General features: G+C 34.0%; 1 protein-coding gene across 1 annotated transcript; it reads left to right on the forward strand.

Moving 5' to 3' along the window:
- Positions 1–582: 582 nt before the first annotated feature.
- Positions 583–1,521, forward strand: LOC141516466 (olfactory receptor 5P80-like). The gene has a single exon (XM_074227538.1). It carries the CDS (start codon positions 583–585, stop codon positions 1,519–1,521), a length of 939 nt encoding a protein of 312 aa, XP_074083639.1.
- Positions 1,522–12,721: the final 11,200 nt, after the last annotated feature.

Here is a 12,721-nt window from a genome sequence, read left to right on the forward strand (position 1 = left end):
GTTATTAAGGAATAATGAAGTGTAGAAGAGGAAAGAAAAAGGATCTCACAGAAACAACCTGTCTTTTGTCATAAAAAGTAGGTTGCAAGGTCCTAGTTGCAAACGAGGTGTTGAAAAATTACATCAGGACTCTACAAATTTTACTTTATTTAAGTCATTCATTTTGCTGTGGTCATAAATATCATAAAAGAGTGTTGCAGTCAGTATTATCTCTTAAATAAATAGTATCTAATATTTTGTAACATTTTTACTGGATTGAGAAGAGAATAAGAATGAGTTTAGCATTGGGAGTAAGAAACTATTTTAGGAAAAATGTAATATTTAAGATAATTTCTCTCATTGGCAAATCATACACTATAGTTCGACCAGGGAATAAACGTAGTGGCAACAAATATATTCATCTCTCCTTTGTTTATGGGCACCATGCCATGATACATATGAAAAAAGAATGAAATAAGACAGTACACTAGTAATGTAATAGATTGCCTAGTTATGAATATACCAATGAACATAAACAAATATTTGTGCTATATTTAATATTATTCTCATTTTCTTCTGTCTAATAGGCTGTTTCCAATACAGATGTCTGGCAACAACTGCACCACTGTGACTGAATTCATTCTTTTGGGATTAACAGATGACCCATCCCTGCGTGTTATCCTTTTTGTGATATTTCTCAGTTTCCATACTGTTACTTTAGTTGGTAACCTTAGTATAATCACATTGATCAGGAAAAGCTCCCAACTTCATACTCCAATGTACCTTTTTCTCAGTCATTTGGCATTTGTAGATATTGGATTTTCCTCATCTGTCACACCTCTTATGCTCAAGAACTTCCTTGTGGACAAAACCATAATCCCTCTTGGAGGCTGTGTGACTCAACTGTTCTTTGTAGGCTTCTTTGGGACAACTGAGTGCTTTCTGCTGGCTGTGATGGCCTATGATCGGTATAAGGCAATCTGTAACCCCTTACTTTATTCTGTCAACATGTCTCATAGTATCTGTACTCTATTGCTTACCTTGTCCTACTTAGGGGGTTGTATAAATGCTTGGATCTATGCTCATTGTTTATCGATCCTGTCCTTCTGTGGATCCAATAAGATTAATCACTTTTTCTGTGATTATGCACCAGTTTTAAAACTTTCTACATACCAAAATGATATTCTTGAAATTTTACCTTCTGCCTCTTCTGGGTCCACAATTGTAATCACAGTGCTAATTATCATAATCTCATATATATCCATCCTCTTCTCTGTCTTAAAGATAAGCTCCACTGAGGGAAGATCCAAAGCTTTCACAACTTGCACCTCCCATCTTGCTGCAGTCACTCTCTACTATAGCACTATTACATTCATTTATGCTACACCCAAGTCCAGCTTCTCAACAGATGAGAATAAAGTTGTGTCTGTTTTCTATATGGAAATCATCCCCTTGTTGAACCCTCTGATTTATAGTCTAAGGAACAATGAAGTAAAGGGAGCAATGAGAAAACTGATGAGAAGGAAACATCCTTTTTCATGAATTCATCTCAAGTATATAATATGTCTCAGGCTTGAGGGATTCAAGGAAAAAATGAAACATTGCTTTTATTTTTTTTGGCAAGACAATGGGGTTAAGTTAATTACCCAAAGTCACACAGCTAGGTAATTATGAATTGTCTGAGGCCAGATTTGGAATCAGGTCCTCCTGACTCTGGGGCCAGTGCTTTATCCACTTCACTGCCTAAACATCCCTTTACCTTTCCTTTGAAATCTGATATTCTTCTTACACAATATTTAGAAATAAGTGATCCCAATAATTATATTTTAGAAAATATATTATCGTAATTTTATTTAGATGTGTGAGATTTTTGAATTTAAATGCTGATAGCAAAAGTCTGAAAATATATGAAAATTTCCCCAAATATGGATCTTCTCTGCAATGGTGCATGTAAAAGTGTCTTATTGCTCCTCTTTGATTTCATGGTTTTGTTTACAATCTTGCAACATTGATTTTATATTGATTATACTTTATTTTAATTTGTGGCAGTTTTATTTTAATCTATATTCTTTTAGTCATCATGTGTGTTGTGCTCTTGGTTATGCTATCATCATTGTCTAGCAAATCAAACAAGCTTGTCCTGTTCCCATTCTTTTTGTTTCTTTCTTTGTGATAAATCCATATTCTATTACATTCATGTGCCATTATTTGTTTTGGCATTCCTCAGTTACTGACCATCACCTTTGTTTCCAATTCCTTGATACCACAAATGTGGTGCCACAAATGTTTGGGGGTTTTCAATGACTTTCCCTTTAATCAGTGACCATCTTCATGGCATAAAACAGCTGAAAAATTGCATTCTTATTCCCTTGTGCAATACATTTCCATAAGGGGGTGAGAAGGGAGAAAAACTAGAAGAAACTGAAAACATGGAAAACAAAAATCAAACTTCCTCACCTGACTACATCTTGCCTGTTTAGTCCAATCTAACTATACTAGATTATTTGCTTTTCCCACAAAGGACAGTCCATCTTGGTATTTTTGAACTGGTTTTCTCAGAGAGCTGAAATACTTTGCTCACCAACTTCTGTCCCTTAGGTTTCTAGTACATCCTTGAGACAATGGGAATACTACTTTCTGCAAGAAACCTTTCAGGGCCTCTCATCCTAACTGTTGCCTCTTCTCTAAGATGATCTTCCATCTACTCTGCCTATAATTTGTATGTACCTAGCAATTTGCATTTTGTCTCTATCAACAAAATGTACGCTCCTTGGAAACTAGGGCTTTTGTATTTTCCTTTGTATTTTTTAATTTATACTTATACACATATATATATGATTTGTAACATATATATATATATATATATATATATATGATTTGTAACATATATATAAATTTATACTATATAGCATATAACCTGACATAATAAATCCTGTAAATACTTGTGACTGACCATCATCATAGTAATCCTCTAGATTCCCTCACTATTTTCCATATTTTCTAAAAATAGGAAGCCAGATCTGATCATGGTATTCTGTGTCTGAAGTATGGTAGATAAAACAAAACTACATGTAGTAATTTAAAGTTATTTATACACTTCTTATTTGTGACCATTTTGTTTAAAAATAGTAATGTTTAACAACTGTTTTTACCATATATGAATTTTTTTAAATGGCCAGATTACAGACTATTTTCCCCTTCTTTTTTTAAAAAAAATTTTGATTAAAGATTTTGAGTCTTGCAATTTTTCTCCCAATCTTACTTCCCTCCCTCACCCCCCCACAGAAAGCAGTCAGTCAGTCTTTATTTTGCTTCCATGTTGTACATTGATGGAAATTGAGTGTAATGAGAGAGAAATCACATCCTTAAGGAAGAAACAAAAAGTCTAAGAGATAACAAGATGAGACAATAAGCTATCTGGTTTTTTTTCTAAATTAAAGGGAATAGTCCTTGAACTTTGTTCAAACTCTACGGCTCTTTATCTGGATATAGATGGTATTCTCCATTGAAGACAGCCCAGAATTGTCCCTGGTTGTTGCACTGATGGAACAAGAAAGTCCATCAAGTTTGAATAACAGCTCCATATTAGGGTGTACAGTGTTTTTCTGCTTCTGCTCATCTCACTTAGCATAAGTTCATGAAAATCCCTCCAGATTTCCCTAAATTCCCATCCCTCCTGGTTTCTAATAGAACAATAGTGTTCTATGACATATATATGCCAGAGTTTGCTAAGACATTCCTTAATTGAAGGACATTTATGTGATTTCCAATTCTTTGCCATCACAAAAAAGGCTGCTATGAATATTTTCGTACAAGTGATATTTTTACCGCTTTTCTACTTCTCGTCAGGGTAAAGACCCAGTAATGGTATTGCTGGATCACAGGGTATGCTCATTTTTTGTTGCTCTTTGGGCATAGTTCTAAATTTCTCTCCAGAAAAGTTGGATGAGTTCACAGCTCCACCAACAACATAATAGTGTCCCAGATTTCCCACAACTCTTCCAACAATGACCATTATACTTTCTGGTCATAATGGCCAGTCTGAGAGGTGTGAGGTGGTACTTCAGTGAAGCTTTAATTTGCATTTCTCTAATAATTAATTATTTAGAGCGTTTTTTCATATGGTTATGGATTGCTTTGATTTCATCTGTAAATTGCCTTTGCATATCCTCTTATCAGTTGTCAATTGGGGAATGGCTTTTTGTTTTGAAAATTTTACTCAGTTCTCTGTATATTTTAGAAATGAGTCCTTTCTCAGAATCAGTAGTTATAAAGATCATTTTCCAGTTTATTACATTTCTTTTGATCTTGGTTACTGCGGTTTTATCTGGGCAAAAGCTTTTTAGTTTAATGTAATCAAAATCATCTAGTTTGTTTTTGGTGATGTTCTCCATCTCTTCCTTAGTCATAAACTGCTCCTCTTTCCATAGATCTGACAGGTAAACTAGTCCTTGATCTTCTAATTTGTTTATAGAATTGTTTTTTATGTTTAAATCCTGTAACCATTTGGATCTCATCTTGGTAAATTGTGCGAGGTGTTGGTCTAATCTAATCCAATGGGATGTAACTGGCTTTAACCCCATTTGGGAGAAAGACTCTAATAAGTCTCAAGAATTCTAACTCTATTAGATAGAATGTACTTAGCTAGAAGTGATGGAAACTCAGAATTTTCTATGACTCAGAATGATTTTAAAAGCACTACCTCCTTAAAAAGGGGGACAGGAAGGATTTGGGAGGAGGGAGTGGACTGAATGGGGAAAATCTCATTATACTAAGAGGTAGAAAATACTTATGATAATAGAGAGGAAGAAGGGAGGAGATGAGAAAGACCTGAATCTTCCTCTCATCAGACTTGACCTAAAATCAATTTACCCATACTCAGTTAACTTAAAAAACATCTAACCTTTCAAGTTTTAAAACAGGAAAAGGGAAGGGGGGTGGAGAAAGGGAGAGGAAGGGGGGAAAAGGGGAACTAACAAAAGGCAGGGAAGGGAAGGGAGGAAAAGGGAAAGGGGAAAGAAAGGGGAAGGGGTGATATAGGAGGGAAAACACACTGAAGGGGGTGGTATTCAGAAACAAAATACTGGGGAATACAGATAAAGGGGTGGAAGGGAGAAAATACAAACAGAGGAAAACTATTATGAATGGCAATAAAGTATTAGTAATCATAACTTGGAATATGAATGGGTTGAATTCTTCATTAAAATGTAAGTGAATAGCAGAGTGGATTAAAAATTGGAATCCTACAATATATTGCTAACAAGAAACTCATTTGAAGCAGAGAGATACATAGAGAGTAAAGGTAAAAGGTTGGAGAGAAATATATTTTGCTTCAGCTGAACTGAAAAAGCAAGGGTAGCAATCCTTATCTCAGACAAAGCAGCTGCAAAAATAGACAGCATCAAAAGAGATAAGGAAGGAAACTTTATCCTCCTAAAAGGTACCATAGACAATAAAGTTATTTCAATACTGAATATATATGCACCCAATCAGCTAGCATCCAAATTCTTAGAGGAGAAGCTGAAAAAGAACTACAGGAAGACATAAACAGCAAAAACTCTACTAGTGGGAACCCTCAACATCCTGCTCTCTGATCTAGATAAATCGAATCATAAAAGAAACAAGAAAGAAGTTAAGGAGGTAAATACATTGTTAGAAAAACTATATATGGTAGACTTATGGAGGAAATTGAATGGGAATAGAAAGGAATATAACTTTTTCTCTGCAGTACATGGAACTTAAACAAAAATTGACCATGTACTAGGACATAAAATTCTATTGATCAATTGCAGGAAGACAGAAATAGTGAAAATATCTTTCTCAGACCACAATGCAATAAAAGTCATATGCATTATTGGTTCAAGGAGATATAGATTCACAACCAATTGGAAACTGAATAACCTCATTTTAAAGAATGAGTGGACCAAAAAACAATTGATAGAAAGATTTAATCTTTTTATCCTAGATAATGACAATAATGAAACAACATACGAAACTTATGGGATTCACTCAAAGTGGCTCTCAGGGGATATAGTATATCTTTAAATGCTTACACGAATAAGTTTGAGAAAGAGGAAATCAATGAACTAAGCATGCATAAAAAATTATAAAAAAAACAAATAACGAATCCACTATTAATTAGAAATTCAAAAAATTAAAGGAAAATTAATAAAATTGAAAGCAAAACACTATGGAATTAATAAATAAAACCAAAAGTTTGTTTTATGAAAAAAAACCAATAGAATTGATAAACCTCTGGTCAAATTGATTAAAAAAAAGAAAGAAGAAAACCAGATTGCTAGTATCATAAATGAAAAAGGTGAACTCACCACCAATGAGGAGGAAAGTAAAGTGATAATTCAAAATTATTTTGCCCAAATCTATGCCAATAAATTTGATAATCTAAGTGAAATGGATGAATATTTATAAAAATATACCCAGGTTAAATGAAGAGGAGATAAAATACCTAAACAACCCTATCTCAGAAAAAGAAATTCAACAAGCCATCATTGAACTCCCTAAGAAAAAATCTCCAGGCCCTGATGGATTCACAAGTGAATTCTACCAAACATTGAAGGAACATTTGGTTCCAATTCTATATAAACTCTTCAGAAAAATGGGGAAAGATGGAACTCTGCCTAACTCTTTCTATGAAACCAATATGATTTCTGATACCTAACCAGGAAGTTAAAACAGAGAAATAAAATTATAGTCCTATCTCCCTAATTAATATAGATGCAAAAATCTTAAATAAAATCTTAGCAAAATGATTACAAGTTATTACTAGGATGATACATTATAATCAAGTAGGATTTATCCCAGGAATACAGAGTTGGTTCAATATTAGGATAACTGTTAGTATAATCAATTATATCAACAACAAACCTATCAGAAATTAAATGATCATATCAATAGATGCTGAAACAGCTTTTGACAAAATACAGCACCCATTCCTACTAAAAACACTAGAAAGTGTAGGAATAAATGGATGGTCCCTTAGGAATAATTAGCAGTATCTGTCTGAAACCATCAACAAGCATTATATTCAATGGGGAGAGGCAAGAGGCATTCCCAATAAGATCAGGGATGAAACAAGGATGCCCATTATCACCACTAGTATTCAATATCGTATCAGAAATGTTAGCTGCAGCAATTAGAGAAGAAAAAGAAATTGAAGGAATTAGAATTGGGAAGGAAGAGACAAAACTCTCATTCTTTTGCAGATGACATGATGGTCTAAGTAGGGAATCCCAAGAAATCATCCAAAAAACTACTGGAAACAACTAGCAATTTTAGGAAAGTTGCAGGTTATAAAATAAACCCTCATAAATCCTCACCTTTCCTATACATGACTGGCAAGATGCAGCAGGAAGAGCTAGAAAGAGAAATCCCATTCAGAGTAACCTCAGACAATATAAAATACATGGGAGTCTATTTGCCAAGACAGACTCAGAAACTTTTTGAAAATAACTATAAAACACTTCTCACACAAATTACATCAGATTTAAATAACTGGACAAATATCAACTGCTCATGGATAGGTAGAGCTAATATAATAAAAATGGCAATTCTACCAAAACTAAACAACCTGTTTAATGTACCACCAATCCAATTTCCAAAAAAAAGTACTTTAATGAGTTAGGAAAAGTAGTATGTAAATGCATATGGAAAAATAAAAAGTCAAGAATTTCCAGAGATTTAATGAAAAAAAAAGTTCAAAAGAAATGGGCTTAGCCCAAACTGATTTAAAATTATATTATAAAGCATCAGTCATCCAAACTGTTTGGTATTACCTAAGACATAGAGTGGTGGACCAGTGGAATAGACTAGGTGCAACAGCAGGAAATGATTATAGTAATCTGCTGTTTGATAAACCCAAAGAGTCCAGCTATTGAGATAAAAATTCTCTCTTTGATAAAAACTGCTGGGAAAATTGGAAGTTAGTATGGAAGAAACTTAGATTAGACAAACACCTCAAACCCTTTACCAAGATAAGATATAAATGGTTACAGGATTTAAACATAAAATACAATACTATAAGCAAATTAGAAGGTGAAGGACTAGTTTACCTGTGAGATGAATGGAAATGAGAGCAGTTTATGACTAAGGAAGAGATGGAGAACATCACCAGCAACAAACTAGATGATTTCAATTACATTAAATTAAAACGCTTTTTCCCAGATAAAACCACTGTAACCATGATCAAAAGAAATGTAGTGAATTAGGAAACAATCTTTAAAACTAATGATTCTGAGAAAGGACTCATTTATAAAATATACTGAGAACTGAGTCAAAATTTTAAAACAAAAAGCCATTCCCCAATTGACAAATGGTCAAATGATATGCAAAGGCAATTTACAGAAGAGATCAAAGCAATCCATAGCCATATGAAAAATTGCTCTAAATCATTAATTATTAGAGAAATGCAAATTAAAGCTCCTCTGAGGTACCACCTCACACCTCTCAAACTGGCCCATATGACCAGAAAGGATAATGATCATTGTTGGAAGAGTTGTGGGAAATCTGGGACACTATTATGTTGTTGGTGAAGCTGTGAACTTGTCCAACTTTTCTGGATAGAAATTTGGAACTACTCCTGAAGGACAAGAAAAATGAGCATATCCTTTGATTCAGCAAAACCACTAGTGGGTCTATACCCTGAAGAGATAATGAAAAAGCTAAAAACATCACTTGTACACAAATATTCATAGCAGCCCTGTTTGTGGTGGCAAAGAATTGGAAATCAAGTAAATTTCCTTCAATTGGGGAATGGCTTAACAAACTGTAGTATATGTATGCCATGGAACACTATTGTTTTATTAGAAACAAGGAGGGATGGCAAGTCAGGGAAGACTGGAGGGATTTGCATGAACTGATGCTGAGTGAGATGAACAGAACCAGAAAAACATTGTACTCCCTAACAGCAGCGTGGGGGTGATGTTCAACCTTGATGGACTTGCTCATTCCATCAGTGCAAAAATTGGGGACAATTTTGGGCTGTCTGCAGAATACCATCTGTATTCAGATAAAGAGCAGTGGAGTTTGAACAAAGTTCAAAGAGTATTCCCTTTAATTTAGGGGAAAAACAGATAGCTTATTGTCTGATCTTGTTATCTCTTAGGCTTTTTGTTTCTTCCTAAAGAATATGATTTCTCTCTTATTACACTCAATTTCGATCAACGTACAACATGGAAACAAAGTAAAGACCGACAGATTGCTTTCAGTGTGGTGGGGGCGTGGGGGAGGGAAGTAGGATTGGGGGAAAAATTGTAAAAGTCAAAATCTCTAATAAAAAAATAAATAGAAATTTGGAGTAGAATTTATTGAAATCATTTGAATATTGAGTTCAGAAATTTTTGGGGGAACTTTTATAACAGCATGTGTTGTACACTAATCATTCAATTTTTTTTTCTCTTTATAATTTGTGAAAAAAATCTCAAATGGACACATTCTTGGCCCTGAACCTAAACCCTAAAAAAGTATAAGACAATATAAGCTTTTTCCCCAGTTTACATTCAAAACAATTATTATCCTCTGTTGGGAATGCTGCCTACCAAGAGATAACAATTGCTCCCCTTGGTCATTAAACATAGTTCATCCTTAGACTAATTTTGAAAAAAATGCTCATTGTAGACCTTCCCTCCATTTAATTGTAACATGTTTCTAAGGGCATAGAGGAAGCTAAATTCTTGCAAGGCTAACTCGCTAACTCTTTGCAAGGCTAACTCTGCACTCTTCACCAATACTGAATTCATACAGACAATTCACAATCTTGGCTATGTATTCCCTGGCCTATTAGTACTCTTAAACCTTGGAGACCTGTTGCACAATAAGATTTGGATGAGAAATAATGTAATGTCTTCTTTACTTAGACAAGAATAATCCAGGCTTAAATTGCTTTAAAAATGAATATTTTTCTAATGACAAAGGCTGGCCCTTGTATTGACATAACAGTAGCAGTCATAAGAGCAGAAATGGAAGAGATCTGAAGAATGTTCCTCATCTGGAATCACTTTGAGGAGATATTAGCTGCTTTCTCATTGACTGTACTCACTCTATCTCTTGGTCTCCACATACCACACTTTAGTTAAATGACTTTAGTGCATGTGACAGCTGGATATTGCGCTTTGCTTTCACATTGAAGTGGTAGTAGGGGGTGGGAGCAAGTTTTTATTCGATATCTGATGCATAGCAATGTGGTAAGTATTGTGCGAAGTAGGACATGAAGTTTTTACAAATGGCTGAGTACCACAACTATATTCATGTGTTCATTTCACAGATGAAGAAGCTAAGGCAGACAGAATTAAATAATGTTCTGAAGCATTCATAGATAAGAAATGTCTACTGGATTTCAAGTCTCCTTACTGAACCCAAACCCAGCACTCTCCCCACTATATCAACCATCTGCCTAAACTATAAATATACACCTAGAACATTTACCAAACGACTTTCTTTAGAAGACACTTGCTGCTAAATATTTGGAAATGAGCAAGATAGACTCATCACCTATCCAATATTTGTGCTTGGACCCTGGAACTAAGAACAGTTTTTCAGGACACCCATCAAAACCGAGAGATAGAATACCAATAGCAAAAACTCTGATTGCTATTAATATTCTGAGAAGTTTGAGTTTGAAAAACATTATTTGAAAAATAAAGTGGCAGATACAACATAGCTACATGTAATAGTTTTACATCTTCATACATCTTAATTTTTGATCTTTTGTTATAAAAATAACTTTTGGGACTGAGAGGCAAGTACATGATTTTATATTATATTCTAGGTGGTAGGGAGTCAATGACATTTAAAGAGTTTATTGAGAGGAATGACATAGTCAGAAATGTGCTTTATCAGTATCTTTGACTGCTCAGTGGGTTTGAGTTGAACAAGCAATTTGAACTTATTGTTATAATTTAATATGCTGATGAGGGCCTATATCAGTGGTAGCAGTGTCAGAGGAGAAAAGCAATTATGTGAAATATAAAAGTAAAATTAGCAGATCTGGGTAACAGATTAGATCTGGGGGCATGAAAGAGGAAATGAGGATCAACCTATATTGTAAACCAGAGAGATTTCTTAGCCAGTTCTTCATTTTTCAAACTGATAATTCTTCTTTTATGGCTTTTTTTTAGTAAAAAGGAATGAGGAAAACATAACCTTTCAGGATGGACCCAAGGTTCTTGTTCAGAATTTCATTTTGAAACATCATTTGTGCCCATATAAATCATTGAGAGTAGCTAGTTCTTTTCCATTTTAATAAGTCTTAAAGATTCTTTTCTATGTTTTGGATAAAAATAGTCATTTCTATTGTTTTTTAATCAGACCAGTTATAGCCATATCAGTATTTGTGAGAATGAATCAACAAAGACTCTTTATTTTCCATTTCTTTCTTCATTTATATTTTCCAAATACATGTATTGATAGTTTTTAAGAATCATTTTTTACATTCTTCTCCCTCTCTCCCTTCCCCTCTCCCTTGACAGAATGCAATGTAATATAGGCTCTACATCTATAAGCATGCTAAGCATAGATCCATATTATGTACATTGTGAAGGAAGAATGATATCCAAATGGAAAAAAAATTTAAAAACTGCCATAATTCAAAGGATAACTTTTTTTTAAAAAAATGAAGTTTGTAAACTTTGTTCTGCATTTAAATTTCACAGTTCCCCTTCTGGATATGAATGGCATTTTCCATCACAAGTTTTTCAGCATTGTTGATTATTGATTGTACTGTAGAAATGATCAAATCCATCATAGTGATCATGAGTTCACACACATCTTTCCTTGCTATTTAGAATTCCCTCATGATTTCTTGAAGAACAATAAGAGTTCTATCACATTCATCTATCACAATTTTTCCAGCCATTTCCCAATTGATGGGCCTCCCTTCAATTTTCAATTCTTTGCCATTATGAAAAGAACTGCTAGAAATATTTTTGTACAAGTGAGTATGTTCTCCTTTTTCATGATCTATTTAGGATATAGGGTCCATTAGTGAATCAAAAGGAATGCACATTTTTATTGCTCCATGAACATAATTCCAAATTGCTTTCCAGAAAGGTTGGATCAGTTCACAACTCCACCAATAAAGCCTCAGTGTTTCAGTTTTTCCATATCATTCTCGTTTCTAGACCATATGATAGGTGTGACATGGTACCTCATGGTTGTTTTCATTTACATATCTCTAATCAATAATGATTTAAAACATTTTTTGTATGATTATAGAAAGCTTTAATTTCTTCATTTGAGAATGCCTTTGCATATCCTTTGACAATTTGCCAATTGGGGAATGACTTTTAGTCTCATAAATTTGACTCAGTTCTCTACAAGTTTAACTCCATTCTCTATAACAAACGCTCTTGACCCATTCTATTTCCTCCTGCGGCTTTACACTATCATTGTTTAGAACATGGACAACTTTTCCTCCTCTAAATATTCTTCCCTATCCTTTTTAGGAAAAATAAACAAACTCAAGACTTTTTTTCCTGTATTTAACTATCTTTTACATGTTTCTCTCCTCTGTGCATTATTTTTCTTCTCTCATATTCTGACATTTTTAACTTTTTAATAACAATTTGGGGATATTTATATGGGAGTCTAATAAACTTCAATTACTTTAAATCCCCACTCACCTTCCTTTAATTAGTCTAAACAACTCAGTAGCTACACTTTACCTCTTCTTTAGCCTGTAACAAATCATGCTCTAGAGTTTCAAATTTCCCCCCACTTACCCACCAAT

Source organism: Macrotis lagotis, chromosome 3, assembly GCF_037893015.1.
Source record: "Macrotis lagotis isolate mMagLag1 chromosome 3, bilby.v1.9.chrom.fasta, whole genome shotgun sequence".
In the NCBI taxonomy this organism is placed as follows: domain Eukaryota; kingdom Metazoa; phylum Chordata; class Mammalia; order Peramelemorphia; family Peramelidae; genus Macrotis; species Macrotis lagotis.